Source organism: Apostichopus japonicus, chromosome 21 (genome assembly GCF_037975245.1).
Source record: "Apostichopus japonicus isolate 1M-3 chromosome 21, ASM3797524v1, whole genome shotgun sequence".
Lineage (NCBI taxonomy): Eukaryota > Metazoa > Echinodermata > Holothuroidea > Aspidochirotida > Stichopodidae > Apostichopus > Apostichopus japonicus.
In genome coordinates, this window is record NC_092581.1 from 1674500 (window position 1) to 1702085 (window position 27586).

The window sequence follows — 27586 nt, forward strand, 5'->3', positions numbered from 1 at the left end:
TTATACCTAAGGGGGGAGGTTTCTAAACTACAGAAATTGAAAAGCTTACTGTTTTATCAAAAGGTGCTGTTCTTTTTTTAGGAAAAGGGGCTCTTTAGAGATTCCCTTGTCACTGTGACCTGCGCCCACCCCACAATCACATTGTTTTCAGGCTAGAAGGTTTTGTTTTTCTATAGGATGTTGCTAACATAGTTCCATGTTATCGTTCACATGCAGATAAGGTGAAAACCTGGATCAGCCCCGACACCGCGTCCTCTCTTCAGTTTCACCCATCTGAATACTTCAGACTTCACAGAACCGTCATATTTGTAAACTCTGTGCGTTTCGCCATAGGACACACCAAGACTTAGCAAGAATTCGAGTATTTTTCATAGCTCATTACTGTAACTCATGGAATATGTCAGTAAATTTCGACGTATATTTTTTCGCGATTGCCAGGTCTGACATGCGGTGCGGGGGACACGGGAAAGGGTCTCCGAACTTGCTCATGATTCCCCTTTGGCCGACCAGTACCATACATATTATTAACCGCCCTTCAATATGCGGCGGTGATAAGAAAGATCTCATTTAAAGTGATCAATCAGAAGTGTCAATACTGAATATAGTGTCAGACATTTGCACATACGGTGAACTTCACGCGCACGCGCACACACTACACGTACGAAGGCATGTTGAAAAAAGATGGCACGGTACACTAGTGAGACCGCATCTCGTATCAACTTGGAACAGAAAATCGACTTCTGCTGTGACCAGGACTCCAAGTATTGCAAAGCCTAAGCATCTTACTGAAAATCAAAGATGTGCACTCTATCATTAAAATTTGGGACGTTTATAGGCCAAATAGTAAGTAGTATTAATGCAAGTGCTACTTGGGTGTACTATTGGCTAGTTTAGTGTAACGATAGGCTAGGACGACTAAACGAACCCATGTCAGCCAGAATATTAACACTAGGCTGCAGCTGCATTCGTAGACAATACAGACTCGCATGAATGTGATGTAGGCTAGCCTAACATTAACAATGCATGCTTGCAATGTAAATGTGTTGTTATTGGCAGGACATTACAAGTGCGGTACCACAAGGGTCTGTTTTGGGTCCCTTGTTGTTTGTTGCCTATATAAATGACATTGACGGAGATATTAATTGTGCACAGGCTACAGCTAAGAAGTTTGCTGATGACACCAAACTGTGTTCTTCTGACATGTCACTTTCACTAGCAAATCTGAGATTGACAAATTTCGAATGCATTTGGATAACTTTTTTGATTGTCTCAGGGATGGCAAATGCTTTTTAATATTGATAAATGCAAGGTGATGCATGTTGGTAGAAGTAACCAAAAGTACAATCTTAATGGTGAGGAGTTACAGGAGATCTTGTTGAAAGAGACTTAGGTATCTACAATTGACTCATATCTGCAACCTTCTTAACATTGTCATGAAGCTGCTAAAAGAGGTAATAAGGGTTTAGGTATGATCAAGAGGAACTTCAGTTTTCTGAAAGAGGACATAGTTTTTGGGTTTTATAAGCAGTTGGCTAGGCCTCATATGAAGTATGTTGTGAAGGCTTGGAACCGATATTTTGCTAAGGATAAGGAAGTAGGCCTACTCGAAAAGGTCCAGAGAAAGGCTTCTAGGATAATTAGTTCCTTAAAGGTGCCCTTTATTATAGGCAGTTACGACTGTTGAATCTCACCACACTGGAGGTTATGTGGTGACTTGATTCAGGTTTTCAAGATTGTGTATCATGTTTACAATTTATCCTTCACTGACTAACTGACTAACCATTTAGAACTAGAACTTAAGAAGGTTAACTTAACTTTTTAGAAGGTAAGCTAAACTTTTTCTTAGCAAATGTTACAAGAATAGGCTGAGCAAGAGTCATGCCAGCAATGTCACTGCATGAGGGAAATTCACAGTGACATGAGTAAATAATTGCTCTCGCACCCACAGATGAACACATGTTCGGTATATTACTATTGTAGCGCCCCCAACAGGGTTTTAACTAGCTGAGCGGCTGTGGGTTCGATAGGGCCGCTGTCGGCAACCCTATGTCAGGATGAATGAGGGGCAACTACAAGTAAGGACAACCTGAACCAATAAAACACGAACAAATAAATTGAATTTCTGCTACACATTTAATACGAAACCGATGCCTAACTTGGGCAGGTGTCTATAAAAACCAAATTATATAATACATGAGGTTAACGCAGTGACCTCCAATGATAGTGTAGCAATGTGATAAATTAGGACCAATATTTAATTAATAACATACAAATCCACATAAATCCCAGCTTATAATTTACATAAATAATAATGACGGTACGTACCTGCGAAGTCAGTGGTGAAACGTATACCTACTTACACCATCACCCTAGTTTATACCCTAGCTTATACCCTGCTCGTAGGCTGAAATGGAATGGTCAGTCGTCACACCTCTGGAGGGTGGTGTTGACCCACTCCCAGTCGATGGATTACATCATCATCATCATCGCTCACTCATAGATCTACTTTTCTCTCCTCTTCCTCGCTACATATGTGAAGGAGATTGAGCTGATCGTGCAAGCCGAGGAGACTGAAATTAAAGAAACCAAGGAGGAGAGTGAGGATGGAGAGAAGATCAAAACACAGAAAATTACAACCAAGATTGTGACTATTCACGGAGGTAATAGTCTGCTAGAGCGTACCACTTACTGGTAGAGAGAGAGAGATGGAAGGTCGTTGTCATTCTTCCTGTTCAAGACGCGGCTACATAACCTAGCTGTGGATTGTGATCTTACAATTCATTTTAATCCTGTATTCTCCAGCTTCCTCTCTCTTAACCCAGCACAACCCTCTTATAACGTAAAATAAGTTGGCTGTAGTATGTATGTGTGTGTGTATGTCTGTATGTAAGTTCTAAAGCCATGAGAGACCATACTATGGCCCACTTAATACATAACATGCATAAATAGGTGCGTTTCTGTTGGGTTTGATACAGTCATAGTAGAATTTAATTATGATCTCGTCAATGTCTCTCTCTTTTACGATCGCAGTTTTCCATCCTCTCTCTCTCTCTTCACAACTCTTTCAGATCAACCGGGGACGGTAGAAACGACCACAGTCAGTATCGTGAACGGCGAGAAGGAAGACAACAATGACAGGGCACCCTCCGTCACCCCGAGGACAGTCAGAGCGTGGAAGTTTCCCCCTGGAAGAACTCGTCCTCTCGCGGACCAAGAAGAAGAAGAGGTTCCGAACGCCATCATTCTTGTCAAAGAAGAAGAAGGACAAAAAGGCGGAGAGCTAGAGGAAAAATCGCTACTTTTAAAATGACGAGTCAAATTAAGTTTGTTTGTGTGTGGAAAGTTGGTTGTTAACGTAAGTAAGCAGTACTGTTAGAGTTCAACTGTCCGACGCTGTGAGAAGGAGAGGCGGCCAGCATATCTCCCAAGTACTGATCACAATAATCCTCCCTCCCCTCTTGTTATTACGAATTTTTTATATATTTTTTCTCTCTTTGCAAGTACTATGTTTTGTAGACGCATTATAACAGCTACATGTAAGTCAAGTATATGCCTACTCAGTGATGCGAGAAGCTTCTCTCGAGTGTCCACGGCGACAGGTAGTAGTCAGGGCAGAGGTCAATGGTATAAAAATGACCAGATTATTGTTTATTGGGTTGTTATTAAATAGTGAAATTAACTCTAGACTGGATCAGCATTATGTTCCAGGGGAAAGTTTTCTCCCTCTCTTTATTTTTTCCCCCCTATCTTTTCTCTTAAATTGTTGGCTAACAGGAACGCAGAGCGTACACGGTCTATTTACTCCAGTCGCATAATGTAACTTTTTTGTATAGTACATAATATCATGTATTTGTCGGAACAGATTTTAAGCATTGGAGTTGTATTACTTTCCTTGGTTAGTATTTTGTACAGATATGTATGAGAATGGCGCACCTAATGGCCCCTTCCTTCCTTCTTGCATGCCCAGGTTCCCGTAACCGGACCACGTGTCGGTTCGGTTTATGTATTTCCCTGAAATGTTATTCTCATTTGTATTTTTTTTTTTAACCTATCTGAATGTTTGCATTGTTGTTAATATCATGCATGTTGTGAAGAGAAAATTTGGCTTTTGTTTGTTTCAAGGCCAAGTCACAGTGATAGAAATCATGATAACTAAAGCTCTTTGACATATACAAACTGCCTTCACAATCGAGAGAAAGCCACTCGTTCGTAATCTTATTACATTGGAGCACAAACGTCACTTTTTATACATACTTTTTTGAATTTTAGTTCTTGAACTTCCAAGCCAAGATTTTTAAACCACATTAGAACTGCTGTTGTGAAAGTAGACATTGAAAATGGCTTTGCTGAAATATTTCTGTATATTCTTGTGGATCAAGGACTATCAGACTAGCGTTATGTTGTAACAAAAACTATCTTCACAGGACGAGAGAGGCATGTTTAGAATTAATTCTCGGCATGCCGCAGTGCAAAGTACCAGTTACCAATGAAGCTCATATTTACTCGCGCGGCTCTGTTTATGTGCGGTTACCAGGAGCATCACACGGAAATAAGAATAGAAACAATCCCCTAGCTAATTTATCATTTGTAATTATTTTTTTGCTTATTCTCTAAAATCACTATAAAAAAAAATTGCACAAGCATTTTTTGCCAGGAGTCTTAGCCATATCCAATTTCTAGTACGCCATGTACGATCCATGGAGATAGGAAATGATCTGGAATTGCTTATTTGCTTTGCCAAAGATGTTAAACATAGTAAACAAGCAGACACTGCTTTTCTCTAATGTCAATATGAAACACTTTGAAATTGTCTGTAAGGTGTGCATTTGCTCTCATATAAACACATCATTTTATGTACACTTCATAGGCATGCTTCATTTTGTTTCCATATTTGAAGGATAGCTTTTTTTCCTTTCTCTTTTTTTTTCTACTGCTTTGGATTCAGACCTTCTTAAAACTTAGTTGTAGGAGTACCTTAGAGCAATTTTAATAGTATCGAAAAACAAAACAAAAATAGAGTAATTATCATGGTCTTTTTTTGATTTTTGCAGGTTTAACAAAGAAAAAAAATGGGGAATATTTCAGTAACAGCATCTGGTCAACAGAGGCCAAACTGTATGGAATGTGGTTTGTTAAGTAGTGTAGCGGAGCATGAATAAAACAATTAACCTTGTTGAATGGATGAAGAATGAATGGGCTTTGTGGAAGCTGGTATTTTGTAATAAAAGAAAGAAGGAAACAAACATTTCATAGGGTATTTTGTTTTTCAAATATGACTGCATGTTGAATTTTTTATGATTTTCCTTTGGATATGAGATGTAATCTTCATTTGTACAACAAAGCCAAGCTTAAAAACAATCTTTACAGTTTTTTTTTCTTAATTCATAATAATTAACTGGCTAGACATGTAAAAAGTATGAATATATTCCTCATTCCTTGTGTTAAGGTTACGTCTTGGATGCATGTATTCATGTTTTCATGTATTCATGTTCAAGTATTTCATTACGACTTGTATTCTTAATTATTGACATTACTAAGATAGTTCTTCATTTTGTTTCATCTATGTCATATATATAGAAATATTAAACTGTGTTCTGTTTTTTAAAAAAAAAGTTTGAACACAGAAAAAGCAGTGAAATACGGCGACAGGTCGTTAAAGTATGAAGTCTGTTAGCCCGCTGTTGACTCGTTATTTGTATCTAGTCTTGCTCTTGATTTTTGAAAGGTGTAGCTATGAAGATGATGCAGAATAATATTTGCCTGTAAACTTCAAATGCATTTCACAAGTTTAAAAAGCCAGCATGGGGGGTGTGAACAAACCTGTAATTATGCATGCTGTGATTTCGATAATAAGGGAATAGCTATTGTCAGACCACGAGGAAGTGTATTCCCATGTACCTCTGGGCGGGTTCAGTGACTGGGCTGTACCATTGTCCCTTGGATAAATGGAACCGTCTCACCAAGGGCCAAAAACTTGGCATTGTGTCCACATGGTAAACATGTACAACTTAACAATGAGCAGAGGCCACTCCAGGAACAGGTGTTAATGGGGTATATGTATATTGGTGTTATGGCTATGAATATTTATTAGCTGATGTTAGTTTAGTGCAGTGCTAACGAATATTCATGAATTTGTATTGACATATCAAAGTATTCAGATCAGCAGGAAGAGAGCAGCCAAGTAGAAAACATCCCATTTCATTCAACAACTTTCTTGGTATTTTGCCTATTTGTGAGGTTACCATGGTGATGTGGTTGTAATGACTCATTCAGCAGCCATTAGGTGTATGTCGGGGTAATGCCTTATTAAGAGATTTGTAACAATAGCAGAGGTTGAAGGGAAATATTACAAATGGAAATAGGCAGTATTTATAGACAAGTTTGGATCAACTGATTTTCATTACAGGTGTACTGAAACTACAAGCACAATGAATATTCATGTCATATATCAAAATTAGCATGATTGCCTGATTTTCCATGTTGTCGTCATGTGAGCGTTCGTGTCAAAGTGGAGGGTTTTGCTGTCACCATGGGATCCAATACTCCACAGATTGTATAGTTCATGCATGTAGTGTGCTTAACTAAAATTTTTGGAAAAATAGATTCTTTGCACAGAAATATTAAAAAAAAAAATGGAAACATAAAAAATTTGGGAAGGTGAGGCAAGGTAAAGCTGCAAGGCTGTAAAATGATACAAAGTTCATAAAAAGTTTTAATTGAGATAAACAGTTGAATGTGTATCCTGTTTGGTAGTTAATAAGTGTTATGTAACCAAATTTGAATATTAATATAACGAAAACTAAAAATGGTTATTGAAGAGTGAATGATGACAGTCAGAAACGCTGTAAAGAAATTGCCATGGTATTAATCGTGACGTTGTATTTGTACGGCAAGATCACCCAGGTCGATCTGAAGTGGTTTTTTTCCTTTCCAGAAAAGAGGTTCTGTTTTGTGAAGTGGTTGGTTGGTTGGAAGAGTAGACTTTGGTTCGACTCTTAATCCCAGGCAGGGGAGTGACAGGGTCTTCTCTTTTCCAATATTTATAGTTTTCGGACAAAAGGTATTGTTACCCTAGCCTTTCTAAACTCGGAATTAATTTTCAATCAAAAATGGTGGGGGGGGGGGGGGGGAAGAATCTTGACATATTTTGTTCCAGTAGCAACCAAACATAATAAAATCATGCATGGGGGAATGATTATATATATACTGATTTTTTTTTATAGTTATTTACGTATGTTTCCTTTTCTTTTCTGTAAATATAGAATGAACACATGTTTTCTGTTGTTCATATTGTGGCTTGATCATTGCTTGTGGGATTGGAATGGCTTCTTTAGGTGCTTTAGTTAATACGCATAGTCCTGTATCACAGATAACACGCACGCCATGTCATCGTTGTCGTAAGTAACCTCTACCGAGGTACAACATGGGAGGGGGCGCTCCGACATCGCGACGTCTCGTTACGGACGTTTTTTTTTTGCAGAAGTGGTGAAGCGTTTCTATCACTGAACACGAAGCACTGTACAATTTTCAATGCACTTCATTTATTGCAGGAACCACTGGTTTCTATTGTACTCATTGTCTCCATGACAACTGCCTTTTTCTGTATGCGATTCACACATGTGGTTATTTGCACTTTTGCTTAATAAATGTTGCAATATCGTGTCCCAAAAGAAGTTGAAAAATAAACAGGCAGTCCTGAAATTCCTTTTCTTTCCGTATTTATTTCTTGACTGTCTCTCTCTCATTTCTAGTGTGTAGAGGAAAAAACAGAGTGATTTGAGAACTTGTCTGGTCCTTACAAATGGAACTGGAAGTTTACCTCGCTTAACCATCCCCACACATCGTATTTATATCAGGATGTTATGAATAATCTGACAGACTAGTTTGCCAAAAAAAAAAATGTTTTGACAAGACAGGATATTGCAATCGATAGAAAAGCTAGATGATATTTCTCAAAAATCGTTTTGCCCTTTGAAAGGCCTTTTAACTAAAACAAAAGGTCTACTACACCTTTTAAGCCTATTGAAACATTCTGTAATGTGTTTTGTAATGCATAATACAACACAGCCTACCCCCGCCCCCCCCCCCCTTGCTCCCCAACTTTCAGTAGAACAATTTTGTCAAGAATTAGAACCTTTCAAACCATAAGAAAATCAAGATGACAAACAAACGTTTGATTTGACTGCTTTGAGATCATGTATCACTGGCAAAATGCGTCGAGCTCCCTCTTGCGGCCTCGTTTTTGGTCAGTTTTTAACTTCTGAGGAACAATAGGATACCGAAAAACTTTTAGGGTGAACAAAAGATTTCAAAACCTTTGTTCGTCCAAAAAGTTTTTCGCTCTCCTATTGTTCCTATGAAGTTAAAAACTGACTAAAAACGAGGCTGAAGAGGGCGCTGGACGCATTTTGATCTTTTATACGTGATTTGACTGCTTTGAAATCACGTATCACTGGCAAAATGCGTCGAGCGCCCTCTTGCGGCCTCGTTTTTGGTCAGTTTTTAACTTCAGAGGAACAATAGGATAGCGAAAAACTTTTAGGACGAACAAAGGTTTTGAAATCTTTTGTTCGACCTAAAAGTTTTTTGCTCTCCTATTGTTCCTCTGAAGTTGAAAACTGACCAAAAACGAGGCCGAAGAGGGCGCTCGACGCATTTTAATCTTTTTTTTTTATCTTTTCCTTTCTGAGGTAGAAATATTAGATACGAGCACTCTTTTTCAACAGTCGCTGTGGTGCAGTGGTTAGTGCTCTGGACTGACAAACACTCTATCATGAGTTCAAACCCCAGTGAAGACAGTTTTCCTTTTACTATTCTTATATCTCTTTCCTTCCATTATGAACCTTAAATATTAGAAACGAGCAATAATTTTCAACAGTTACAGTGGCGCAGATGGTAGTGCCTGTACCTGGAGAGCAAGACAATCTCAATGTCTAGGGTTCAAACCCCACTTAAGGCAGTTTTCCTTTTACAATTCTTATACCTCTTTCCTTCCATTATGAACCTTAAATATTAGAAACGAGCATTATTTCTCAACAGTTACCGTGGCGCAGTGGTTAGTGCTTTGGACTGAGAGAGACAGACAAACACACTGTCATGAGTTCAAGACCCCACCAGAGCCTTTTACTTTTCTGTTCTTTGGCGCAGGTGGAAGTATAAAGGTAAGAAACGAAGGTGATTTCATTGGGAACCAAAATGGTGTAATGGGTTGTTCTGTCTGCGATGATACTGAGCAGCATGGTTCAAGCCCTGGGTGGGCTAGTGAGTGAACTCTGTAAAAGGAGATCACCACCACCCCTCCTCCTGACAAGGCCCCCAAGCGCAATGAGAGTTGCACAGCCCCCCCCCCATCTGACAAGGTTCCCCAGCGGATGAAGCGAGTTGGCCACCACCCCTCTCCCTGACAAGGTTCAGTGGAGAGGTCTCCTCTATTCCTGACAAGGTTCAGTGGAGGGGAATATATTTTAAAAACACCTAAGTCCCAACAACTGGATCTTTAAATATTTGAAATGCATCCAACAGTAGCATCTCACCTAATGGTTTGGTGGTAGACAAACAAAAAAAGCATCACAAGGTCCCTGGTTCAATTTCAACTCATGCTCTTCTTTTTTTATTCTCCCAGTGAAAGCACAAGTAATAAAAAAAACTCACCACCGATTTTTCACATATTCTTTTGAAGCTTACAAGTAAAAAAAAATAACCAAAACTTGCATATAAACTATGTCCACTTAGTGCCAACAAAATATTGCATCTATATCAAACCCCCAAAAGAGAGGAGTTTTAGCATTCTCTAGACAGGGGGCAAAGAATTGTGATTTTCTTGCCATATAATTTGCACAAAATTCCACTTGACTATCTGACTGATGTAGAGTCAAGTGAGTTAACATTTGTGCAAGAATTAAGTGGGAACCAGAAATGATCAGACAATTCAAGCTCCCTAGACCACAAAACATGTACTAACTCACTCTTTAGACATCAACCTATTCTGATAACGTTTTTACAGTACATAAGTTTTATGGCCAAAAATGGTTTAAAACCCAGAAAGAACAGTCTTCCTTTTATGTGAAATATAGACTCATAGATGTTGAATATGTATGAACAAATGGACATTAACTTTTACCTTACTTTGAGTTAGCAAATCAGCTCTGCCACCAACCTACCCCTTCAATACACTAAAATATTTTCAAAACCAAAGCCATGTAGTATATATACTACACAGAAGAAGGCAACTTTTCAGACAGCCTGTTAACCCCCTTGAGACTCAACTAGTGACAACTGCCAGGGATCACTTGAGGTGTGTTTTAAGATCATCCAACACATGATTATCACTTCTGAAGCAGATATCATTTACCTGATTGACTGTTTATGCATTGTTCAAGGTTACTTCAGACCTATCTGTAATTTGAGCCACTTCACAAACTAAAACTGAAGTTGACCAAATTATGTTCACCAAAAGGAAATGATTGCAATGGAGAACTCACAGTGGTGGCACCATCATACCAGGTGTGCGATTACATGAGGATAATTGCAGCTTTGATTTTGAAGCTAAATATGTCGACAAGAATTTCAGGCTTTTGGCAGCTGATGACTCCAATTTACATTTGACCTCTTAACAGAACTGCTCAAAGTGTAATGCTCAGTGAGGGGGACCTACCACCTAACTATGACATTTTACCGATGCTACAGATGTTCACTAAACTCAACTATGAGGTTTTTGTATTTTGGCCGCTGATGACCTCAATTGACCTTTGACTCCGCTCAATAGCTGGAGCAGCCAAAGAATTCAGTGCTGTAAATTTACATTCTAATTTGCATGAAATTCATGCAAGATATGCTTGGTGAGTCACCCCGTTTACAAGTTGGAACATCACATATACATACGTTTACCGATGCTACATATGTTCACTAAACTCGACTATGAGGTTTTTGTATTTGGCCGCTGATGACCTCAATTGACCTTTGACTCCGCTCAATAGCTGGAGCAGCCAAAGAATTCAGTGCTGTAAATTTACATCCTAATTTGCATGGAATTCATGCAAGATATGCTTGGTGAGTCACCCCATTTACAAGTTGGAACATCACATATACATACGTTTACCTGCATACATACATGCCTAGATTTCTTTTTGCATTTTGGCTAGGAATCAATCCAAGATTCCTGGCAGAGGACACTTATAAATTCCTCTCTTCTGAATTTACAGACTCTTTATGCATTAGATTATCTTTTAGCATCATCACATGACCATCCTTAACGAAAAACCTTTCATAATTTCCATCTGTAAATCTGAGAAAATTTTCAACACAATACCCTTGAGAAGAGCACTTTTGAAAACATGCAAGAGAGAAAAACCACCTGTATTTTTAGGTGCAGGGCAGAGATGGTCTTATGGTATTGCAGAAGTATTCAAGACTATGCATGAAATATAGATAGATTTCTGCAGAAAAAATTCTGCCAAAATGTTCCTTAAAATTTAGGAAAGCAATATTTCAAGTGTTTTAAGTAAAGCTTTCATAACAGTATTCTCCATTTTATCTGATGCTAAGGGAAAAAAACTGCATATCCTTAGTGCTTCAATATTTACACACATGGTCATACAAAAAAAAAAGTAGAAAAGCTTACATAACATATATATATATATCTTTTATGAAGCTGCAACATCAGTGGCTCAAAAAGTTTGTGATCCTGAAAGTTGGAGACCGGCAGGTCTATCTGGTAGCTGGATCAAATCACTTTCCGATTTTTCAACTTTAGTCCTATTTCTAATCCCTTCAGCTTGTCTCTTTGGATTGATGAAGCGTTTGGCACGTCGCTACCAGAATTGGAACAAACTTTTCTGTCTTCTTCTGCCTTCAGGAGGTTATCGTCTTGTAAGCCTTTCTTGATCCGGTCCGAGTTAGACCGAACTTTACTCGGAGATGAGATGGAAGCTTTCATGTCCATAATGAGACTATTGGCTACAGGGGCTTTGGATTCCAATATATTGTCTCTGTCTGATGTTTCGTCATCTTCCCAAGTCTCTTCCAAATTTAAGTCTTCTGGAGGTCTCTCGGGGAGCTGTTCCATGGTGGACACCATAGGTGGTTCTGTCCATAAAAAAGAGTATGAAAGAAAATTACTAGATAGGAATACACAAGCCATGTAGACGAAAGTACTCTGCATAAAGTGTCGATCATGCATGTTACATTTGAAGACTCGAATGAGTCGACGATAGCGAATAATTTTAAGGGCGAAAACAGATTGCTTTGGGTGATGGGAGGGGGTGGGGGAGTAACGCTTTCTTGGTGGGAAGGGGTCAGAGCCACAGAAAGAGATGTAAGAACATTTAAAGATTTCCTTAACTTATGTAATGTCAGAAATGTCAATTTTTTTTTTTTCATTTATAACCCATCTACTAGTAAAATGTCTAGTATTGTTGTATCAACTTCAGTAGTTACAGAATTTTATTATAAAATGTATACAAAAAATGTAAAAAAAAATGAATATATTACAACATGAAGGCCAAAAGTATTTGAGTTGCAATAGATTTACAAGCTATATTACACTGGAAAGACATGAAGGAAAACTTCATAAAAAAGATGACTTTAGAAACAAACCTCAGTTAATTTGTTGTGACCGTTGAAAAACAGTCCTATCAGGCCAGGCTGGATTTTTTATGCCACTTTTAATTTTTGAGGGAACGACCCTTTAATTTGCCGAGGTTCATCGGTTTAGAGTGACAAGACTATTTAGCCTAATACTTTAACCATTTAGCTCAGTTCCTCAGATCCAACACAAAATCACAAAAAGAGTTTTACCTGTCTCATATGACATGTTTACAGTGGTAGTAAAAATTTGTCAACTTTTGGACAGATGGTGTTTAATTTTCATGCAATGGGTGCAAGGGTGTTGCTGTTTTAATATCAAGTTAAAGGAACATGCTTTGGTTGAGTGAGTTATTAGAATTTATGTAAAGCAATGGGTTAACATTAACATTAAAGCCTGTACTAGAAGAGCTGATAACATCATCAAGTTAGCCTTTAAAGGAACATACCGGAGGTTTAGCATATTTTAACGGTGAATAGCTTGAAACTGGATCAGCAATGTATGAGTGTAAAATCTCAAATTAACCCTGTTCTGGTGGACTACGACATTATTGTGTCTACAATTCAGCCTACAATTGTCATTTAGGTAGATACTGAAGAAGTGACGGATATGAAGTCATGCTGTCGAGGAAGGAAACATTTCTTTTACAATTTTATTAATTCTTATTCTCATTTCATTATCTGACAGTAACACGGATGGAGAAATGTACTACATCTCAAACCTACGATAATCAGAAAGCAAAGCCAGAATATTAAAGTGGTGGGTGGAGTGGAGGCAATAAGTAAGTGTAAGTGTTTACTATTTTGAATACATGTGCTGAAAGTTTCTCCATTTTGTTTATCATTATATTGATGATAATACTAGAGTTTTTGTTAATGGAAAAAAAATGCACAATATCTTTGCACTTGTGTAGCAAGTCAGTCAAATTCATAGCAAGATTCGCCCGGGTAAATGGAGCAACAGAGTTCGGAGTGGGTTTAGTGGTACTGGATATGTGTTTTGGTGGGGTTACAGACAAAAACTAAGAGATGGGGAATCTAGGTCCCACCCCTGGCAGTGCATCCAAAACAGCAAAATACTAAGTAACTGGGTGTTTATTTACAAATAAATTACAGGTCTTTAATTGAGATGGAGAACAACACACAATAACTACAATGTACCTAAATATTCCACCAAGACCCGCCCCCCCTCTCCCATCCTCCCTGACCAATTCTCTCCTAGTCTCTTTACATGTAGGGTTTCCAGAAAGATCTGACCCGACCCGACGTTTATATTGTTACACCCTTTTCAAGATTTTCCTCTAAATATATTTATATTTATATCTCTGGGATTATAGGAAAAAATTATCACTGCACAGACCAAAGCCTTATTTGTGAAAACAAACGTGACACAATGCACATACAATTTAAGGGAAACCCTCCCCCCCCCAAAAAAAATAATGCACAGTGGCAAAACTAATGGCAGGTATGATATTGTTTCCAATACACTAGTAACTGCACAGCTACTTTCATGATGGGTAAAAAGAGCAATTTGCTTAGTGTGAATACTTATTCAGTTCTAGGAAAAAGGGAACGAGCTTGTTATCCTTACAATATTCACCAAATGTACTTTACACTGAATCTGAGGACGGAGGAAATAAACTTGATGTATTCTTTAACGTTCGGAAAATTCCACTCTCCTCAACTCTGTTGTACTCCATCGCCCTTCGGTAAGACTGAATATTACTCAGTGATATTCATCACGGTTAGGGATACTTCTTTCCGGGGGTGGGGTGGGGTTGGCGGGGACATAAATTTAAAAACTGCACTCATTCAATACAAAAACTTGGTATCAATTCCATATAAGTTAGGTAACATCTTCGCTTGCGAACTACCATAAATAGAACATTTTAACCGAATTTAAACATCCCTGAATTATGCTTGACACTCCTGCTACACCCGCTCGGGTTTATTTAGCAGCGAAGTAAATCTTTGTACGCAAGACAGACTCATTGGTTAGTTTTGAAATTAATTCCAACTTTCTTTGCACATGACCATATCTGTGACCCGCTCGCAAACAATAGTCCTACAACCCATTGTCTCCAGCATACAGTTAATAATTATTTTATACAATGCGAGCATCATATCCATCTTGTACTCTCAACGTACCAATCCCAAATGGAAGAAACTTGAAACTGTACCTGGCTCTTCCTCCTTCTGTACGGCTTTATGAGATTGAACGACCCTTTGACCTAGCATCTTGATCTCTGCTACCAGTCTCTTCACGGAATCCTCTGATTTTACTATGCTGTCCTTCAACGTCTAAGCAGAAAGATGGATTAATAATCAATCACGCAAAGATGGATTAATAATCAATCACACAAAGATGGATTAGTAATCAAACACACAAAGATGCATTAATAATCATCGTTGCTTACAAATTTCTCTTTTGTTATACAACCCACAGGGGAAATGAATTCCACCCCACCAAGATGGGGAATATTTTCACTTTCATTAAAGGACTAGTTCAGGTGTCACAAATGTTTATCTTATATGAAAGAGGACAATAAAAGAAATCCAATAGTGAAGAAATTATTCAAATATCTTTTTCCGTTTAGGAGATATTCAAGTTTTAAGTTCTATCTGATTGTGTAGAAACTGCTAAAATCAGACTAGCTGTAACGTCATATCCTCACAGTCCTGAAAAGTCTTTGTTATTTAATTAAAATATTTTGTAAGATTTTATGACTTACAACCAAAAGATATGTCAGGAGATCTCATATGTGTCAAGGGAAGTATTTGAGATTTAACATCTGAAGAATGTTTGATTATATTTTTTTAGATTTGAGACAAAAAATGTAATTAATTTTTAATGAAAGATATTGACACATGTTAAGGAAGTGAGGATGTGACATCACAACCTCACAGTTAGTCTTGCTACACCAGTCATTTGCAAAGAAATTTTGAAATCTTCAAAGTGTGATATCTCCTTAACAGAGCATGCTATCATGGTAGTTTCTTTCATACAAGATAGACATGTCAGACACCTGAACCAATCCTTTAAATGACGTGTTAACTTTTCCCCCATAAGGTCTGTTCATACCAAGGTCTCTTATGCTATTGTCTTGTACAGGAGCTGACGTCACTTACTCTCTCTGTTGGGATCTGGGTAGGAGTTGAAATTTAAGCCCCAATGAATGAGCTGGAGCTTGCGGATTAAACACCAAATGCTTCATCACCTACAGCAGTGGGTAGTTTCACTCAGCATTCTATTAAACACGAATGTAGTGTAAGCAAGGAAACTTGAAATTTTCAACATGTTACATGATGTTGCATGTCAGTCGCAATGTAACATTGCATCTAATGATATTAAACACCAACAATGTTAGGACAGCCCTTGAACAAAGCGATTAAACTTACATTAAACTAATGAAACTATACTCAAATTGACAGTTGAATGATCCATTAATTAATAGTTTTGTCATCTCACCTTCATTCTGTCATGGATTTCTTCATTAGTCATCTTAATTCCTTGCATACCTTGAAGGTAGCCATCTTTATCAATCATATCTTTCCTGTCGAGAAAAACAGAAACGAATGAAACTTGCCTAATAAACTCCCTTGTTATGGGATCTAAGCATCTATTACGATTAAAACATAAGACAAGATGTCAATCCATGGCATCTCATCTCTTCTATGATGGAATGGATCTACAATGCACTTTGACCTTTAACAACTGCATAATTTCTAATTTAAAATTTGTCCAATGATAGTCTACATATTTTATGGTTTAGGACATATTTAAAATATACAGCTAAATGAATGGTAGGTAGGAGATTCAGCATACAACCATATATGCACATGATACACATAGACCAAATGAATTTCTGATACATGTATAATAGACATGTATTTGTGTGTGTGGTGGGAGGGGGCTACTAAGTAGAATAGACCTGTTCAAGAAATATGTGCATGTTTTTAGGGATCGTTAAAAAAAGCAAATTAGCATTATAACATACTCAGCAGGTTTTTTCAAACGCTTGTTTATTTGATGTCCTGTTGAAAAAAAGTGGAGAGTCAATGAATGACCTTTGCAGGTGTATGTTCTTGGACAAGTCAACTTCGTAAATTTCTCTGTTTGAAACTCCACTGCTAGCTTATATCTCCACTACTAGATATCATTGGTGTATCTGCATTCTTTATGTGATCCAAATTGGTATTTACATTCCTAAATGTGACCCAACTTTTATTAATGTCTCTACCTGTGTTTTTATTTTGGGGGGTTGAACTGGGCGTATGAGTAATGAAAACTAACCTTATTAAATGAATATTTCCTCTTTGTTTGTTATCTATTATTCTCTGTCAGTACAAGTACTTCCTGATAAAAGACAAACTTTGTAAAAAAAAAATCCATAGGAGACACTAATAGTGTTAATAACAACAAAAGAATGCGTACGAAGGAAGCTGATATACTGTATTTATTGAGATGTGTTTCTTAAATTATTATTAATATTAAATATTTTTAATATGTACACAAAATACCAATTGGATAACTGTTCTACAAGAAGAAAATAAGTTTCAAATACAGTATTTTTTAAACATGGGATTAGTATTGGAATAAAGAAGGTTGGACTTTATAATCTTCCTTTTATCTTATTTAAAATTGTAGGACTGGGTTTTCCAAGACCTTTTTTTGTTTACGAGCATGTACAGTGGTTTGGCAATGCATTGTTGTAGCCTTTAGAACAAAAGGGATTTAGTACGTAACAAACTAGATTAGGTTATGACATATTATACACACTGTTCCATAAAAAATCGTAAAAACATCCTACCTGTAGTAAAGGATTAGTGTAATCTCTACAATTGTTTGTTGCTGTTTTCCCAAGACTGTATCAGATTCCATTTCACTTCCATAGTCCTCCTCATATAGATCAACTTGAACAAAAAAAATTATTAAAATGCTATGAATGATATCTGTTTCAGAATTAGGCATGAACCCAACAGGTAATTGAATTGCCACTGGTAGTAGTTTTACTGAAGTGTAATCTTTTTGGCAAACAGGTATTGAAAAATCCCAATCTGCTCTTCTCAGCTATGGTGGTTAGCACAATATAGCTATCTCTAGTTGATCTTAGCATCATATGACCAATTCTTCAGCATCAATTTAAGATACAGTACAGTATTTTACTGAGTATTTTGTAGTGTGACTACAACTATGACTTGAACAGAAGCAAAAGAAACAGGTCTATGCAGTCACGATTGTGTGTATGGATGTATATGTGTATATGTAAGTGACATGCATGTGATGCCACTTGTAAACATAATAACTTGATACTTAAGGCAAACTTCAGTTGAGCTCATGCTAGGTAGGTAGAATACCTTTTTGTGAGTACATGGTCCCTATTGCTTTTGGTTGAGGTCAAAGTTCATGTGAGGTAAAAAGAACTGTTAACCTTTTAATCATCATAATTTGAGACAAACTTCAATTAAATTCATGCTTGTTATGTAGATTATTCATAGTGAAGAAGTACATGGTCCCTATTGTTTTTCTCAAAGGACAACAGATGTCAAACACTGACAACCTTTTAAACACCTTATCTTGACAAGACATACTTCAATTGAGCTCATACTTAGTATGTGTATTCTTTCGAGTGTTTATATGATCCATATTGTTTAATGTGGAGGTTAACAGTGGTCAAACATAAAAACCTTGTAAACAATATATCTTAATGAGGTAAAATTCAATTGAGCTTATACAGTACTTGGTGGGTAGGTTACCCATAGTAAGGTAAGTAGGTTTTCTTCTGTGCCAGATGGCTCATAAGGTCAGTGCTTAAACCTGGTTTCCATGATGCAAGTGAAATTAGAGTGAAACACTCCCCCAATCCGTCAATCCGTTGCTAACTAACCCCTAGCCGAAGCTAGCACACATTTTAGAGATGGGTGGACTGAAGCAAATAGAGTAAAGTGTCTTGCACAAGGACTTAACGTATTGACCATGCCACGTGTGGGACTCAGACTCACAACCTGTGTGTTGCGAGTCGAATGCACAAGGCACTAAGCCACCATGCCCCATAGTGAGTGAATTATTTCTATTACTTTTTTTCGGCAGTCAAAGGTCATGTGCGGTCAACAGAGGTCCAGCAATGTGTGGGACTGTGTGCGTGCCATTAGTGCAAAGTGAACCTTTTTCAGATTGGACTTTGTTTGGGGACCCCTGCATATGTCCCTGGCTTAAGGATAATAATTTTCCTTACCAGGCAACAATGCTTTTTGCCTTGTTGGACAAACTCTCTTTGGGGTTGATCTGGAAGAACATGCTTGGTCAAGATCGCTACTTTCACTATCTTCATCCAGGGTACCTGCAAACCAAAATAAAAAAAACATGTACTATTTAATTTTAAATATGAAATTAATTCTTTCAACATGAAATTGATAGGTAGATTAGTGTTCAACCGATTAACCTAATCGGAATCGGAATCGGTACGAATATTGCATAATCGGAACATAATCGGAATCGGTAAAAATTACGTGGAATACCAGTTATGTCATACCGATTATTCAAAATATATGGAAGGTGAAAATATCATTATTCAAAAACATATGGAAGTTGAAAATATCAACTGATGTATTAGGTTTGTTCTTTTACTACGAAATATTAAAATAAGACACCCTCTATACGTCTTTCACAGTGTATACTTTCATCAATTTACGCTGCCAGGGTCGCCGATTTTGCTTCCCTCGTGGTTAGTGACTTCAAATTTCTTGGCACAGTAGGCATAGCAGCAATACCAATTTCGCGAATTAACGAATGTGCTCGACAGGGTCGGAAATAAGCGGGAGCGATGTGCTGAAAAGCCCTCCTAAAGCACAATTACGAGTTTGAAAAAGAAATATAAGAAAATCGCAATCGTTATATCAGGTGTCTGTGTAAAATTAATTTTGACATGCGTTTGCTTTAGCTAGGAATTGCAGTTGCAGCGCGAATCGCGCAAACAGTTTTCACATCTCACATCAAATTTGAAGCAGTGCGGTAGGGTCGCGCACAATCCCCGGGAAGTTACCGTGGAAAATTACAGCGTGCACGAAGCAATTTCAGTACCAGCGAAAATAACCTAAAATCCTCACAAATCTCCGACCACATGGTAGCCTTACTTCACACTAAGTCAACTGCATGAAAATCTAACCCTGACATCTGTTTATTCGCTCTAGTTGTGTCGCAAATAAAAAATAAAAATATCCACGGAAACTGCAATCTTCGACCACATGTTAGCCTAACAACCACACTAAGTCAATGAGAAATGTAGCCTAACCATCGGTTTGCCAAAAAAAAAAAATGCGTAGCAAACTTTCAATTTGCTGGAAATCGGCATATGTTTGGAAGGTACTGTAAGTGATAAGTCTTATAGAGGTAATGTTATATTTTATATTGGAGTAGTTTCTAGTTGTTATTATTTCTTTACATCAATCTGGTATTACATTTTAGAGTAATTTTAAACAAGTTACGATGGTACAATTTGCTTTTCAGTTTGATTGGCCTAAGCTTACATTTTCTAATTGAACCTGAATAGAGTTAAATAGGTAACGAATAGGTATGTTTAACTTGAAGTTCGTAACATTTCTATTTGTTCATAAACAGTATAATACTGCAAATAAGTAGAAAATAATGTAGGAATGAAGGCAACATGTCATTAAAATTTACACTTTGGTAAAGATTGAAGATGGATGGCTTGTCTGAGATACTTTTTGAGATGGATATTTTGAGTAACTATTCTTAGCCCATTACAAGCCATTAACAGGTGACATTCACGTCGAGGTGGTTAGGCCATTCGCTTAGCACAGTACTGACTAGGTAGGATGTCATATTTCCGTATTTTGGAAATTTAAAAAAAAAAAAAACACTTTTTTTTTCTTTCCGAGAAACTCCAGAGGTAATTTGGTACATACAAAATGATACCTTAGAGCCTTGTATAACAACGAAGCAAAAGGAAACAGGGGAAAATCACAACAATTATTGTTTCTGTCAAACTTTATTGCCGATTTCGTATATAGGGGATATTTTCTCATTTTCAAATAATCGGAATCGGAATCGGTACGATTATGGAAAAAATAATCGGTAATCGGTATTTTCTGTTATGCATAATCGGTTGAACACTAAGGTAGATATTGATGGTTTGACATATAAGAATGTCAGGTATCCTTTGACTCCATATTCAAGAACATCATATCACTACAAATATTGTATTCTAATAATTAATTTACAACAGTGTGATTTCTTCTGACTAGTAGCCGTAATGGTAGACTTACATGGACTGTACTGTATGTTAATCAGTCCATCTACAGTATTCAGCCCATAGCCATGTACTGTTGGACACCTCACTAAAGTATGTCATTCAACACATGTGTTGTTCAGAATGATTTAGTAAGCACACTTTTTTAACTACCCTTTATTTTTTGCAGTGGCATAGTGAGAGGAGCAAGGGAACTTTCCCCAAGTCGCAGGGTATAGGGCACCCTGCCCCTGGGTGCTGATAATGCTCACTACTGTATGCCACTGATCGCACTTGGAGTTTTTGCATGCAAGACATAATCAAAATTTGCAATATGTTGAAGAAAATACAGCTAAATATTACAACAAACTGAATGTTGTACATATGACACCCAGCATGCAGCCATCCATGCGTGTGCATACTGTAGTAGGACACTTGTCACTGGTCCAACTTATTCCAGGGAGTTCATACAGTTATGGATTTACCACCAGAGAGAAGACATGTACACGAATAAATAGGAGGTGGTATACATGTGATTTCCACTATCTTAAACAATATTTTGTGTCACCTTTACATATATAAGTAACATTAGGTATACACATACATACCAAATGAGTAACATATTTAATGAGTAACATTAGGATATTCAAAATTTAAAATACCTCAAAATATTGAAATGTTGAAATTATATACCTGATCAATGAATGGTAAGTAGGACATTTAGCATACAACCATTTACGAATGAGGGTGAGACACTTGTTACTGGTCCATCTTATTTCGGGAAATTATTAGTTAAAGGAATTGTCTGGTGGAAGATTTTGATACATTGTCCTTGTAGTTATTTATAAATTTTTCTCTTGCTAACCATGTAAAAATTGTCCCCATTCGACGTTTTCTTCTTGTAGAAATCTGGTTTTCAAATTCACCAGTTTCTCATGTTATGTAACCCACTTATTCACCTGCCCGATTACGTAACATATGGTATCATTTCGTATAGCGTTGCACAAAATATTCTCTCACACTGAAACCACAGTTCTTAAACTGTTCTTCGAAATCGCAGAAATAAAATTCACGGATCAAATTTACAGGTAAAGAGAAACTTGAAAGGCATTTGGAACACCGAAAGATGAAACTTGGCGGAACCGATGTCAGAGCAGCTTAGGCTTCGCAGAACTGTCCGATTGTAAACGTTAGAGTAGCCTACATGCGAACATTCTTCGCGCAGGAGCTGGATAGTGCAAAAACAACGAAGAGTCTGCTGTTAAAACTTATCTTGTGTTACACAAAGACAACGAAACCACCGATCCACTAAATATATGGCGGATTAAGGAGTTCTTGAAAACATATCTAAGAAATTTCACTGAAAATTAAGGAAGAAATTAATCTGTATACAAACGTGGTTTTTGTTGTGATTACTGTAGGTACTGTATGAAGCGTTGGTTATGTCGCAATCATGCATTAGCATACTGTAGTTGATGTCATATTGGAAGTGTCCATCCTTAACGATTAAAAAATCTTTTCTCTGTCAAATGCAACATTAGCGTTCTCATACTTTGACAACATGTTTGGAAAAGTATTTATCATTTTTTAAGGTAACTTCTTTGGGCCACCAGACAATCCTTTTAAGGATGATAAACCTGTCTAGCTCTTATTGAAGCACTACACGAACTTTGAATGTTTTGTTACATCTTCCATACACTAGGTATAGACTAAAGAATTCCTGCTATATATAGAATGAACATAGACTTCTGTGTGTCATGAACACATGTGGCCTCCACTTATCAAACCTAAAATGAAATATTTTTTGTCAACTTACAAAAAAGGCAACATTAGGGGGACATCTTAAATCCATATTCCTTATATGTTAAAGACATGTAGCTCAATGAATACTGTAGTAGGTAGGCCATTCAGCAAGCAGCCATGTACTGTAAGACAAAGTTTGTTACTGGTCCATCTTTTGTCAGGGAATTTATAGTTGAGTATGCTAAACGTTTACCTAGGTCACTGTAGCCCTATATGTCCATGACCTTTGAATACATATTCCATATACTACATTCTGTACTCCACAATGTACAATGTACATGGATTTGTGTGTTTGGAAAGGGGGGGGGGCTACTAAATAGGAGAGACCCATTGAAGACGTGCGTACATGTTTTAGGAATTATCATGTACTGTACACACATTGCTTCCACCGTCATATGTCAAATTAAACATTAATTATGTGTCAACTTACACATAGGCAACAATAGGGGGACATATTCATATATATATGTTCAAGAAAGGAAAGGCATATAGCTGAATGAATGGAATGTAGATCATGAGCATGCACCAACGTACAGTTAAGACAAAATTTGTCACTGGACCATTTTATTTCGGGGAATTCATAGTTGAGGATGTTTAACATTAGCCTAGCTGGCTCTCACTGTAGCCATACATGACAATTAAATACATATTCCATATACTACATTCTGTACCCCACAATGTACAATGAACATGGATTTGTGTGTTTGAAAAAGGGGGGGGGGGCTACTAAGTAGGAGAGACCCATTGAAGACGTGTGTACATGTTTTAGGAATTATCATGTACACACATTGCTTCCACTGTCTTATGTCAAATTAAACATTTCGTGTCAACTTCAACATAGGCAACATTAAGGGGACATATTCATATATATGTTAAAGACATATACAGCTAAATGAATGAAATGTAGATCATAAGCATGCACCAATGTACAGTTAAGACAAAATTTGTCACTGGACCATTTTATTTCTGGGAATTCATAGTTGAGGATGCTAAACATTAGCCTGTAGCATTAAACTGTAGCTAGCTCTCACTATAGCCCTGTACATGACATTTAAATACATATTCCATACTACATACCTCACAATGTGCAATTGACATGGATTTGTGTGTGTGTGGAGGGAGAGGGGCTACTAAGTTGGAAAGACCCATTGAAGACAAATGTCAAATTAAACAATTTGTGTCAACTTACACATAGGCAACATTAGGGGGACATATCCATATGTTAAAGACATACAGCTAAATGAACAGTACAGTTAAGACAAAGTTTGTCATTGGACCATTTTCTCTGGGAATTTATAGTTGAGGATGTTAAATATTAGCCTAGCTAGTTCTCACCGAAGCCCTACATGACCTTTGAATACATATTACATACTACATACCTCAAAATGTGCAATGGACATGAATTTGTGTTTTTACGTGGAGGGAGAGGGGGCTATTATGTAGGAAAGACCCATTGAAGACATATGAACATGTTTTAGGGACTGTCATGTACACATATGTGGCTTTTACTGTCTCACAGGCCTATCAAATGAAATACCTTATGTCAACTTACACATAGGCAACGTTAGGGGAAATATTCATATGTTGAAGACAAGCTATTTAGCCCATGTACCCCTGCTTATCTCAAACCCTGGGTCCATCTTATTTCAAGGAATTTATAGTTGAGGGTGCTAAACATTTGCCTAGCTCTCACTGTATCCCTATATGACCTTTGGATACATATTCCATACTACTTACCTCACAGTGTCCAATGCCAATAGACATATGAGTGGAGGGGGGGGGGGGGCTACTAAGTAGGATAGAATGAAAGGTGGTTATGACATTCAGCACACAGCCAAGTACAGTAAAACAAAGTTTGTCACCAGACCTGTATTGGGGTACACTTCAATCCGAACATCACAAAAGACATTTTTTGTATATGTACGCAGTTGTCGAACTCATTATCAATCAATACATGAAATATCAAACCATTCTTACCTGTCAAGGTTTTGTGTGCTCGCTTCAGTGGATGACTACTGTCGCAGGAGCTTGTTTCAGATTCTGTAACATTTTCACAACCTTCCTCATCTGGTGGAACTGAAAGATATGTGCAAAAGATCATGAAGAATTTGTATCTACAGAGTATATAGTTCATAATTGTTTAAGAATGAAACAGATCAAACAGTAAGCTAATGGGGCCTTACTTTACTACTGTAACGTAAGCTAGGCGTTTTGGACTAGTCACTCTCTGCTGCTGATGCTGAAGCAATGTTGCATATCTTTGGAGACATTGCTGATGACTATGGCTTGGTGATTCATCCGGACAAGACAGAATACATGATTATTCAAACTTCTATGAGTGTTGATACCATCTATTATAGAGGCAACCCTCTGAAGCGTACACCTGAGTTTAAATACCTTGGCACCTAAATCACCGACAATCTCAACGATAGTCGTGAGATCCGTGCTCGTGTAGCCATGACAAAGGCAACCCTCAACAACTGTGCATATTTTAAGTCGCATCGTATCTCTATGGATGTTAAACTCCACCTGACCAGAGCTCTGGTTGCATCTCGTCTTACATACGGTTGTAGCACCTGGACCATAAAAGCGGCTGACATGAGTCGCCTTGACGCTTTAGGTAGAGAAATTTGGCGACGTTTGCTTGGTCTCACATGGAAGGACCATGTGTCGAATGAGGAACTAAACACTAAGATTGCGGGCCGATGGCTATTCTCGTCTGAAACTGTTCTTCAACATAAAGCAAAATGGTTCGGACATGCTGTACATTGTGGAGGCCTTACATGTGCTGTACTCTGTGGGCTACCCTGCGGTTACAAACGTAAGCCAGGCCGACCGCATTTACGATGGATTGACAATCTAACCAAATGGTCCGGCGGTTCTGCAGCCCAGCTACTCGAAGATGGCAGGCACCAGATTAACAGTATAAAAGGTTACAAACCTAAGAATGTTTATAATCTTCGGGGAGGTCAACGGGCCAATTTGGCTAATGACTATTGATTGTTTGTGTTTCAAGGGTTTTAAGTTTTGTTTTGCTTGAACCTTTTATTTATTTACAAGTTTATTAAATAATTGCTATACGTAATAATTTATGTTTTATGGTGTTGCTTCATATTTCTTATTTGTGTCGATGGCCACCAAAACTAATGAATGGGTGATCGTGATCGGGTAAATAAGTGAGGTTCCTTATCTGACCGACGATCGGGTAAATATCCACAACGTTTACTAAAACCTACACAACACAGTAACTGCTGTTTGCACAATTCTTAACCACTTTTACTAGTTTTAGCAATAAGTTTTTCCTACTTAACTATGCGTAGCACATCTTCATCAAGGACAATATCTTGTGATTATATTTTAAAAATGAATTCAGTGATAAAAGACTTCAAATTTTGCCAAAACATAACACACAAAATAAGGCAGGGCGGGCTTCTAAGTATCGATGCTGTTACCAGGACATTTGTACCCAAACCGACATATCAGCCAGTGAAAACAAACAATAGATACATTCACTAAGTACTATGGTCTAGCTTGATCGCCAGAGCTAAAATACTCTTCTTCAGAAGTTTAAACTTCAAATAATTTCAAATAATTGTGTAGTTGTTATTTGCTACTAAACACTGATCGTTTAAGAAACAATTAAGTCAAGAATTTTTTTTTACTTAGCTAGAGCCATTATCTGTACGTTATCTGCACTACTCAAGAGTAGAACGACACAGTGATATCATACATGAATTGGCCTATATGTCCTTCTACTCTTAAAAATGCAGCTCAGATTTGGGACCCTTATAATGTCTCAGAAAAAGATCAAATACAAAAAATTCAAAGGAAGGCAGCACATTTTGTAACTTGTGATTTCTGTAGGCAATCCAGCTTCACTGAGATCTTACAGACTTTTAAATGGGAACCCCTTATAGAAAGAAGGAAAAGGGCCAGACTCATGCTTTTTTATCAAATTATTAATGGCCTAGTTGCAGTCCCAAACGAGACTAATCCCTTCTTGAACCAGGGAGACGTGGCCGCTATACCAAAAAGAAAATTCCAGATAATCATCGTGCTTTTCAGTATAGTTTCTATCCTAGGACTATAAAAGACTGAGAGCCCAAGTCTTGAGGTGTTTGAAACTAGATTGCCCACGCATTGTTTGTTAGTGTTACCAGCACTGCTGCCCTGCATAACAACATCCTCGTTGTGATACCCGAGAGGGGTTTTAACAAGTATTTAACAGAAACAGAAATACACTGTAGATTTGTGGGGTGTTACTAAAACGGATGACAATTGCGTTACACATAACGATTGACAATATGTTGTGCACACTAAAAAATTGCGTTGACTTAAACGAATGACAGTAATGACAGCACAGACATTTGCTTCAACCGGATATCACAGTTCAGACTTCAAGGGTATATTAAACTCGCCACGCAAACCGAGCGGACGCGAAGTGCGTGGCTTACAGATCTAGTAAAGTACAGACAAGATACAATGCACCTTATAGTAAGCAAAATTGTATGTCTGATTTAAAAAGTAAATTTAACATCATTTTTCCGATTTTAATCGTTCGAAATTAACAATACTATAATCTTAAAACGGCTTCATCTTTCTATATAAATCTACAGAGGTAAATGTCAAAAGCACAGCACTCCAGCGCATTCTCGCATAAAAACTTTCCCTGTGGTTTCTATCCCTAAATTACACCAAAACCCTGCAACCACGTAACATGCGATTTTCCTCAACTCATTTTTGCGCAGAAAACCATGCAATAACCGCATTTACTCCACTCCGTTAATCATTTTATCTCTTCTCACCACTGTCATTTGTTGTCTTTTGTTGTCATTCGCTGTCATTCGCGAATGATAATTAACCCTGTACAAAGTCAATTGTCATTCGGTCATTCTTTTTAGTTTGCAAGATTGGTGTTTGCTTACCGGCAAAAATCTGGTGACTGCTGAAGT

At 37.5% G+C, this 27586-nt stretch overlaps 2 protein-coding genes across 3 annotated transcripts; one reads left to right on the top strand and one right to left on the bottom strand.

The window, feature by feature from the left end:
• The first annotated feature begins 218 nt into the window (after window positions 1–218).
• LOC139962911 (uncharacterized) lies at window positions 219–7124 on the top strand. 2 transcript variants are annotated; one of them, XM_071963311.1, is made up of 3 exons: window positions 219–843; window positions 2501–2660; window positions 3069–7124. In XM_071963311.1, exons 1-3 carry the CDS (start codon window positions 799–801, stop codon window positions 3308–3310), a joined length of 447 nt encoding a protein of 148 aa, XP_071819412.1. In that variant the 5' UTR covers window positions 219–798; the 3' UTR covers window positions 3311–7124. The 2 variants fall into 2 exon arrangements, with proteins under 2 accessions (XP_071819412.1, XP_071819413.1); XM_071963312.1 differs by having other exon boundaries at window positions 227–843; window positions 2540–2660.
• Window positions 7125–9582: 2458 nt separating this feature from the next.
• On the bottom strand, window positions 9583–27574 carry LOC139962841 (uncharacterized). Its single transcript, XM_071963205.1, has 8 exons — window positions 27560–27574; window positions 24612–24701; window positions 18819–18923; window positions 17394–17496; window positions 16585–16617; window positions 16052–16136; window positions 14763–14883; window positions 9583–12084 (listed from the first exon to the last, which is right to left on the bottom strand). Exons 4-8 carry the CDS (start codon window positions 17462–17464, stop codon window positions 11723–11725), a joined length of 672 nt encoding a protein of 223 aa, XP_071819306.1. The 5' UTR covers window positions 17465–17496; window positions 18819–18923; window positions 24612–24701; window positions 27560–27574; the 3' UTR covers window positions 9583–11722.
• Between the last annotated feature and the right edge of the window lie 12 nt (window positions 27575–27586).

Coding starts and splice junctions, on each gene's coding strand:
- LOC139962911 (XM_071963311.1), top strand. CDS start 799: ATGTGCACTCTATCATTAAAATTTGGGACGTTTATAGGCCAAATA. Junction 844..2,500: donor GGACGTTTATAGGCCAAATA/GTAAGTAGTATT, acceptor GCTCACTCATAG/ATCTACTTTTCTCTCCTCTT. Junction 2,661..3,068: donor GATTGTGACTATTCACGGAG/GTAATAGTCTGC, acceptor CAACTCTTTCAG/ATCAACCGGGGACGGTAGAA.
- LOC139962841 (XM_071963205.1), bottom strand. CDS start 17,464: ATGGAATCTGATACAGTCTTGGGAAAACAGCAACAAACAATTGTAGAG. Junction 16,618..17,393: donor ACACTAATCCTTTACTACAG/GTAGGATGTTTT, acceptor TTTTTTCAACAG/GACATCAAATAAACAAGCGT. Junction 12,085..14,762: donor ACAGAAGGAGGAAGAGCCAG/GTACAGTTTCAA, acceptor TTTTATGGACAG/AACCACCTATGGTGTCCACC.